The sequence below is a fragment of the Octodon degus genome, unplaced genomic scaffold, assembly GCF_000260255.1.
Source record: "Octodon degus isolate 3935 unplaced genomic scaffold, OctDeg1.0 scaffold00178, whole genome shotgun sequence".
Classification (NCBI taxonomy): domain Eukaryota; kingdom Metazoa; phylum Chordata; class Mammalia; order Rodentia; family Octodontidae; genus Octodon; species Octodon degus.
The window spans coordinates 442,186-451,514 of NW_004524754.1; the positions used below are offsets into that span (position 1 = coordinate 442,186).

The 9,329-nt window shown below is 43.2% G+C and overlaps 1 protein-coding gene across 1 annotated transcript in view; it reads right to left on the reverse strand.

The window, feature by feature from the left end:
- Positions 1–9,329, reverse strand: part of Cd4 (CD4 molecule) — a 47,044-nt gene that overhangs the window by 11,576 nt on the left and 26,139 nt on the right. Inside the window, exons 2-3 of the mRNA XM_012517427.2 lie at positions 5,608–5,698; positions 5,341–5,505 (exon numbers count right to left, since the gene is read on the reverse strand). Of these exons, the coding sequence (XP_012372881.2) occupies positions 5,341–5,505; positions 5,608–5,656 (214 nt within the window). The 5' untranslated portion in view covers positions 5,657–5,698. The remainder of the gene's footprint in view (positions 1–5,340; positions 5,506–5,607; positions 5,699–9,329) is intronic.

The following is a 9,329-nucleotide window of genomic DNA, read 5'->3' on the forward strand; positions in this document are numbered from 1 at the left end:
AAATAAATAAATAAATAAAATTAAAACAACAACAAAAAGGCACAGAAGAAACACACTAGTTGTTTGGCCTAAAGTGGGTGGAGGGGGGTGAAATGAAGGAAAGTGGTTGGACTCCTCAGATTTGACAGGATGAAATAGAGCTATCAGATATGAGTGAGATTACCCAAGGACAGGAAAACTTATCCCAGTGATGATTCAGTCATCAGAGCCATGTTTCCAGTTTCAGCAGACCAGATGGCCCCTGTCTGAAGCCTTGGCAGCAGGACCCCAGCCCAGCAGAGCCACGGGAACAAAGCCCCAGGAGGGCAGAGCAGCAAACCTAAGAGTTTGCTTCACTAGGTCCTAATGGAATCTGTCCTGCTGAGGTTGCTAATCCTCTCTCTCTCTCTCTCTCTCTCAATGGCCTTGAATGTTGCTCTTAGAAAGAGATGAAACAGTACACCAATAATAACCCATGGTTACAAACAGGAAAGCCATGCCATTTGAAGCCATGGATCTATGGCCTTACCACCTTGAATGCGCCTGGTCTCACCTGAACTAATGGAATTTGCAGTTATTACTAACACTTGAATTATTATTATTATTTTTTTTCTTTTTTGGGGGGAGCGTGGAACCGGAGACTGAACTCAGGCCCTTGCGCTTGCCAGGGAAGCTCTTATTCCACTGAGCCATCTCTCGGGCCCACTTGAATTATTTTTGATGCAAAGATAAGGCTTATCTACAACACTTCAGCATCTCCGATGACTCTGAAAGCTGTAAATGGCTGGGGTGTTCACTGTCTTCCTCCTTTTTGATTTCTGCCTTTTGAAATAGAAATGTCTATCCTGTGCCTGTCCACCATTACATTTTGGGAGCACCTAGCTTGTCTAATTTTGCAGATTCACAGCTGGAGAGGAACTCTGCCTCAGGATAAATTACATCTTGATGAAATTATGTGTATCTGACTTGGATACTACTCAGATGAAATTCTGGGTGTTAGACTTCAGAGTTGGTGTTAGAAGGGGTTGAGACTTTTGGGGCTGGTGGGATGGGATGAAAGCATCTCATATGTGACATATTATGGACTAAATTGGGACCCTCCCATTCATATACTGAAACATCCGATGCCTCACCATAAAACCAGATGCTGCAATGGGGCTGTTTCCCAAACATCCATCTCAGCCTTTGTACTTGGTTTTAGCCAAATCTACCCATGCCATATAAGGAAAATCTTTGAGTTCACTTTTTTATATTAAATACATTTTAAAAATGTATTTGGGGGCCGGGGAGATAGCTCAGTAGAATAAGTGCTTACCTGGCAAGCACAAGGGCCTAAGTTCAATCCTCGGTTCCGCAAAAAATAAAATAAAATAAAATAAAATAAAATAAAATAAAATAAAATAAAATGTATTTAGTACAAGGTCTACAGGGTCTAACTACACAGATCAGACTTGTAGTGATCCTCCTGTTTTCAGCCTCCCAAGGGCTGGAATTACAGGCACATCACCACCCCCAGTCTCAGTTACCATCTCAGTGTGCTCCGATGGTGGGGCTGGCACTGCACATTAGGGATTGAACCCGGGCCCTGCATCTGCCTAAGCAAGCATTTTAATCCATTGAGCTATCTGGCTGGCCCTAAGTACATTTATTTTTAAAAGTAACTGTATGAGCTAGGTGTGGTGGTACACTCCTGTAATTCTAGCACACAGGACACTGAGGCAGGAGAATCACTGAATGTTTAAGGCCAGCCTGCGTTACATAGTGAGTTCAAAGCCAGCCTGATCTACATAGCAATATCCTGTCTCAAAATAAGGAAACAACAACAACAAAAGTAAAACCACAAAAGTATGAGAGCCATGTTACTATCGTTATCATTTAAAACTAACAATGGAGGGGCCGGGGAGATAGCTCTGTAGAATAAGCGCTTGCCTGCAAGTGAAGGGTCCTGAGTTCAATCCCCAGTACCGCAAACAAACAAACAAACAAACAAAACAACAAAAAACAATGGAATCATCAATTAACCTTAATAATACAAAAAGACTAATAATTATACGAGTCCTAATGTGTTGAAATTAGAATTGCAAAACAATATCTATGAAATGTTCTTGGAGAAAAAATTAGTTGGGTGTAGTGGCACACGCCTGTAATCTCAGCACTCAAGAGACCTATACTACATAGTGAGGGCAAAGCCAGCCAGAACTACAATGCAAGACCCTGTGTCAAAAAAACCAACCAACCAACCAAACAACAAGAAAAACAGTTCAATTCCCGGTTCTACCAAAAAAAAAAACAAAAAAAAGTTGTAAATTTAAAAACATTTTTTAAGGGCCGGCCAAATAGCTCAGCAGATTAAAGCACTTGCAAGTAGGTGCAGGGGCCAGAGTTTCGATCCCTGGGCCTGCCATGCTGGCCCTGCCCCCAAGGCACGCAGAGATGGCAATTGAGACTGGGCATGGTGGCACATGCCTGTAATCCCAGCTCTTAGAAGGCTGTAAACAGAATCACTATAAGTCCGATCTAGTAGTAAGACACTGAACACCCTGTGGATCCTTCCCTAAAAATACAGAAAAAAAGAAATTTTTTTAAAGTTGTGTATGAGCTAATTGAGTCTCCCCATCTAACTTCCAATCAATAGGGGAGTCAAAGGTCAGGAACACAGTCAGTGACACTGAGAAGTCAGCTAACTCCAACCAGGAGAGTACAAATATTGATAGAATAGTTGTCTGCTTTTTCCAATTAATCAATTGTGAGAAGGGTAAAAAAGGAGAGTAAAAGTATAAATTCAGAGAGAGTTAACTTGGTGGCACATCGCCAGTATGGCAAGCATAAGGTCCTGAGCTCAATTCCCAGCACAAAGAGAGAGAGAGAGAGAGAGAGAGAGAGAGAGAGAGAGAGAGAGGTCGCATTTTGGATACTGACTCAAAAAAAAAGTAAAAGCAATATTATGAGGTAACTGTGGAAATTGAACAATGACTAGGTATTTATTGGTATTTTTTGTTGGTACTGGGAATCAAACTCAAGACCTTGTGCTTACCAGGTGGGTGCTATGCCACTGAAGCCTTATTTCCAGCCTGTGGACATTTATTGTATTTAAGGAATTGATTTTAACTTTCTTTCTTTCTTTCTTTCTTTCTTTCTTTCTTTCTTTCTTTCTTTCTTTCTTTCTTTCTTTCTTTCCTTCCTTCCTTCCTTCCTTCCTTCCTTCCTTCCTTCCTTCCTTCTTTCTTTTGTATTAAGTACAGGGTTTACAGGTCTACAGGGTCCCACTACACAGATCAGACTCATAGTGATCCTTCTGTTCTCAGCCTCCCAAGCGCTGGGATTACAGGTACGTGCCACCATACCCAGTCTCAGTGCTGTCTCAACATGCCCAGGGGGTGGGGCTGGCATGGCACAATTTTAACTTTTAAAACATGATAATAACATTATGGGAATTTGATTTTTTGCTCATTTGGTACCAAATATCCCACCTGGGGGGCCTTGAATAGACAAGTATACTACCACACCACTGAGCTATACCCTCAGCCCTGGTAAACTCTTTTTCTTTGAAACAGGGTCTCGCTGTGTAGTCCAGGCTATGTAGTTCCTCCTGTCTCAGCCCCCCAAGTGCTGGGATTACAGATGTGTACTTCCACACCTGGCTTGGTAAATTCTTTTTTTTTAATTTTTATTTATGTGTGTGTGTGGCCAGCTCAGCCCACCAGGGGGCGGGGCTGGCTGGCATGTGGTGCTGGGGGATTGAACCGCGGTCCCTGTGCTTTGCTAAGCTTGTTCTAAGTAGGTGCTTTAGACCACTGAGCCATCTCACCAGCCTTTTTTTTTTTTTTTTTTAATTTTTAGGTAAATTCTTTTTTAAAGAATTTATTTATTTAGGGGAGCTGGGGAGATATCTCAGTAGAATAAGCACTTGTCTGGTAAGCTCAAGGGCCCAAGTTCAATCCCTGGTTCCGCCCCCCCAAAAAGAATTTATTTATTTAAAAAATAAAAAATAAAAAATTTATTTATTTAATACTGAAAGTTGAACCCAGGGTCTTTGTATTAAGCTATAGCCCCAGCCATTTTATTTCAATGAAATAGGATCTTGCTAAATCACTAAAGTGCCCAGGCTGGGCAATCCTACTGTCTCAGTCTCCCAGAGTGCTGGGATTACCAACATGCATCACCATGTCCAGCAAAACAGTAATTAAAATTTAGAACTTAAAATAGTCTATGAGGGGGCCAGGGAGATGGCTCAGTGGAATAAGCGCTTCCCTGGCAAGCACAAGGGTCTGAGTTCAATCCCTGGTTCCACAATAAATAAATAAATAAATAAACAAACAAATAAATAAGTCTATGAGGGCTGGCCAAATAGTCCAGTGGATTAAAGCACCTGCAAGCAGGAGTAGGGGCCAGGGGTTCAATCCCTGGGCCTGCTGTGCCGCCCCCCACCACGCTGAGACAGTGATTGAGACCAAGTGTGGTAGCACACAGCCTGTAATCCCAGCTCTTGGGAGGCTGTAAACAGGTGGATCACTATGAGTCCGATCTAGTAGTGAGACCCTGAACACCCAGTAGACCCTTCCCTAAAAATAAAAAAAATAAAAAAAAAATAAAAGTCTATGAAGAATCCATAGGTTAAATGACAAAATCTTCAGCATTTGTGACAAAATGATGTGGTAGTGGGGTTGGAGTGGGGATGGAGAAGAAATACAACTATAAATCTATAATTGTTGAAGCTGAATGATATACACGGGAGGTTATTATACAGTCATTGTACTTGTATATATGTTTGGGATTTTTTAGTAATGAAAAGAGAAGTTTAAAAAATAAGCAATGTAGGGGCTGGGGAGATAGCTCAGTAGAATAAGCGCTTGCCTGGCAAGTGCAAGGGCCTGAGTTCAGTCCCCGGTTCTGCAAAAAAAAAAAAAAAAAAAAACACCAAAAAAAACAATGTAAGGGGCTGGCGGTATAACTCAGTGTCATAAGCACCTGCCTGGCAAGCACAAGGTTCCAAGAGTTAGATCTGGAGGGGCTGGGGGAGGAGAAGGAGAAGGAGAAGAAGAAGGTGGTGCACATGCTTTTAATGGAAATAAAGTACTCTACATGGGCCTGTGGTAATACTATTCTTATGATGCATTTTATGAGATAGTTATTTTTCCACTACTCATTAAAATAAGATCATGAATATCAAGATATTGTAATCAATATAGCAGTAGTTTGCCTGCGGAAATTGCAGCTAAGAGTGCTACTGAGTTTCCAACACACCAGCCCCCTGGGGGCCCAGAGTATCTTCGAGCAGATCCCTCAAGCGGGGGTAGGGTTTCCCGGTGGAGGTGGGGGTGGGCGTGTTTTGAGTCCACAGATGAGGCAGGGGACTGTTACCTCGAGTCAGGTAGGTGTTCGTTCGTGCCAGGATCTTGGTGTTGTTGGGAAATTTCCAGCTGAAGGACATGCTCCTCTTCTGGGACACTGAGCAGGGCAGCTCTGCGGTGCCCCCTTCGTTGCCCAGCACCACTTCCTTACCCTGGGTGACCACTGGGCAGAGTGCTGGGTGGGAGAGAAGAGTCAGCCATCCCCCAAGGACCCCTGCCCTACCCCCACCTTCCCACTTCAGGCACCCCACCTCCCACGCCTGCTCCTGGCACTTACCTACGTTCAGCACCAAGAATAGGAACTCGGAGGAGACTCCTGCAGGCATTGTGCCCTTAGCTGAGGCAGGCGAGTGAACAGGGGCCGGAACCTAGAGAAACAATGGGTACCAAGGGAGATACCAATAGTCAGTTGGCATTTGTTGGGCCTGGGTATAGAAATATAGATATGAGACAAAAGCCTAATGTCCCAAGGGAGCAAGGACAATACACAGAGCCTAAGGAGAGCTGCTGTCTCACTTGTAAATTCAGGCAAGCTGGGATTTAAGGCTGCAGATACCAGTTTCTCCTGCTGGCACCATGTCTGTCCTTTGATCTCTTGGTTGGGGTGTTCACAGCAAGCAGTGTGTAAGCTTAGTGTTAGGCAAATGTTGGAAGTCGATAGAGAAAGTAGTTTGTGTTCACCAAAGTAATTATGCACATTCCTTAGCCTGTCTTTAGCTCTCACTAAATGTGAGAAAAATATTTTTTTAAAAATGAATGTGAGGGGGCCTGGCCCTAGCTCAGGCCTTTAAGTGGCTGCTTCCACAAAGCTCTCAGCCTCAGGTTGCTGGAGTTCGAACCTCACACCTCTCCCGCTGGCCAAAAGTGCCCTGAAGGCATTCGAGGAACCAAAAAAAAAAATGAATGTGAGATGCTTCTGTGGCTCTGGGCTCACTTAGAGAGAGAGACTAATCTCAGTGAGACCTCTGAAGTTATATTCATTGGGTCTTCTCGTCATTTCTTTCAGCACCAACTCATAACATACAACAAGTGGCGCGACCTGGGGCACAGAAGATGGCCAGGGGTGAGTTAAGAGAGGTCTCACCGCGAGGGGAAAACACGCCCAGAGTAGGCGAGACCAGTGGGAAAAGCTCAGAGTAATGGGAAACTCCGCTTCACTAGACAATGAGTAAGTATGTCCATCTTATTCAGATGGTACTCAAAGGAACAGGTGTAAAGATGAAGCCAAAGAGTTTTGAGGAATTATTTTCCCTTAAAAAAAGGCATTGTTACTGATTTTAGTCTAAGGGAAAGGCTGCTTTAAAGTTTGGAAACAAGTTATGAGAACGCTGCCTCATGCTCACCAAAATGGGGAACCAATTCCTCTTCAGGTGTGGGCTCTTTGTAGTTTACTTTCCTTAGCTTTGGAACATTGCAATTGGACTCAGAAGAGTCTAAGAAATATTTGAAAAGGTCAGCCTCAGATGCTGATATTGCTAAGCCTCAAGAGCAGCTTCCGCACAAATGTGAATCTGCACATGAGAATTTTTAAGACTTCTTCCTTCTTCACCCTGAAATGCGGATGCTAGCATTGAAAAAAGGACAAAAATAGAGCAGGGGGCCTCTGTGGTGCATACTTATGATAAGGTTGCACACCTTTAAGATCCCCTACATGAAGGCACTCCCCAGCATACTGAGTGTCGGTTTTTTACCCCCCCCCCACACACCATGGGGGATTGAATTTAGGACCCTGCACTTGCCAGGCAAGAGCTTATTCTACTGAGCTATCTCTCTGGCCCTTAAATTTCTTGATGCTTTATAGTGGGGTGTGACTGACAAACTGGGTCCTAAAAGGACATTTATGGTATCACAAACCACTTCCTCAGAATCTGAGGATTTGGAGGATGTAGAACAAAAGGAAACTAAGAATAAGGTACGTGAGCTGGAGCCAAGGTAAGGCAGTTATCACAACTGCTTTCTAAATTGATTGAAAAAATAGAGGTCTTTATCCCTGTAGTTCCTCCATTTCAGTTCACAAAAAATCAGCCCCAACCACCATCTTTTAACTCTTCTGCTCTTCCACATGATGAGAAAAAGAAAGCCCCGATAAAAATTTATGAAAGTGTGATATCTCAGGCTCTTATGCAAGGGAGACCCTGAAGCTTATTCTGTCCCTTTGGGTATTTTTCCTGTGGTGGTCCAATAACACCCCCCAAATGCTCAATTTCCCCAGGGCTATGGAGAGTGGGAACCCCAACCTCTGGCATTCAAGGTTATTAAAGATTTAAAGCGGGCTGTCATGGCCTATGGTATGCAATCCACCTATGTGATTGGATTAATACAAGGACTAGCAAATGAGCAGAGATGAATTCCTCATGATTGGGAAGTTTCGTGCCGTACAATTCTAGAGCCAAGCCAATAAGTGCAGTTTAGAACTTGGTGGAAAGATGAAGCAGATGTTCAAGAGAGGGTTGACAGGGGACAAAAATCCCCCCAGTTCACGTTTCATCAGATCAGCTCACGGGGTCAGGGGCCTGGCTGGGTGTCCAAGTCCAGTTGCAATGTGATGATGTGGCTGTTGCGCAAACTCACATTTGTTGCTTGAGGGGGTGGGAAAAGGTGGAAAGGCCAGGGGATGCGCAAAAGTCATTTGCTAAGGTTCCCCAATCTAATAAGGAGCCACATAGAGGTTTTGTTTCCTGATTAGGGGAGGCTATACACAAAACCTTGAGAGCACCAGATCTGAGAAAGTTGTTACAAATTTTGACTTTTTTTTTTTTTTTTTTTTTTTGTGGCGGAACTGGGGATTGAACTCAGGCCCTTGTGCTTGTTAGGCAAGCACTTATTCTACTGAGCTCTCTCCCCAGCCCCTAAACTTTGGCTTTTGAGAATGTGAATACTGAATGTCAGAAGGTTCTTTGCTCCTTAATGGCACAGGGTATATCACTGGAAGAATATATTAAGGCCTACCCTGATATTGTCTCAGAACCATACCTGATTTATTGGCAGCTGCCTTACGGTCTTTTTTAAAAATTTATTTATTTATTTATTTATTGGCAGAACCCGGGATTGAACTCAGGCCCTTGCGCTTGCCAGGGAAGCGCATATTCTACTGAGCCATCTCCCCGGCCTCAACAATCTTTTTTAAAATTTTTATTTATTTATTTATTTATTTTGTTGCAGAACTGGGAATTGAACTCAAGACCTTGTGCTTGCCAGGCAAGCGCTTATTCTATTGCGCTATCTCCCCAGCCCCCCTCCTTTTTTTTAAACAAAATCATACCAAATGTTTTCAGTGTGAAAAGATGGGTCATGTGAGAAAAGATTGCAGAAAAGGACAAGATAAAAAGAAAAAAGTAGATAAGAATAACAAGACTGCTCAAGGACCTGGTCTGAGATGTGGAAAGGTAAACATTGGGTTAATAAATGCCACTGCAAACTTGATAAGCATGGCCAACCCTTACAATCTCAGGGAAACTGGAGAATAGGTCCATCATCCAGGGGCTCAGAGATGTACAATACAGGACACCCACAGTTCCACTGGCCAGCCCAAATTTCAATCAAACACAGGGCTGCAGATCTTTTCCTTGCAACCTCCAGAAGTAGAAGCCTGGCTTAGATCTGATGGCTGCAGAAAATCAGCTTTTGCTCCAAGCTTGTGTAGTTTACAAAATTAAAATTGGAGTTTTCAGTCCTATTCCAAAAGAAGCTCTGCTTGTAGAAAGGAGTAGCATTATTACCCAAGGTGTATTTGTACATTTGGCAACTATTGATAGTGATTATGAAGGAGAAATATTACTTATTATATCTACTACTAAACCTTTTCAAATTAAAACAACTGCTTGTTAAAAATAGAAGTCAGGGGCTGGTGAGATGGCTCAGTGGTCTAAAGCACCTACTTAGAACAAGCTTAGCAAAGCTCAGGGACCGCGGTTCAATATGCCAGCCAGCCCCGCCCCCTGGTGGGCTGAGCTGCCCCCCCCAATAAACAAAAATTTAAAAAAAAAAATAGAAGTCAAC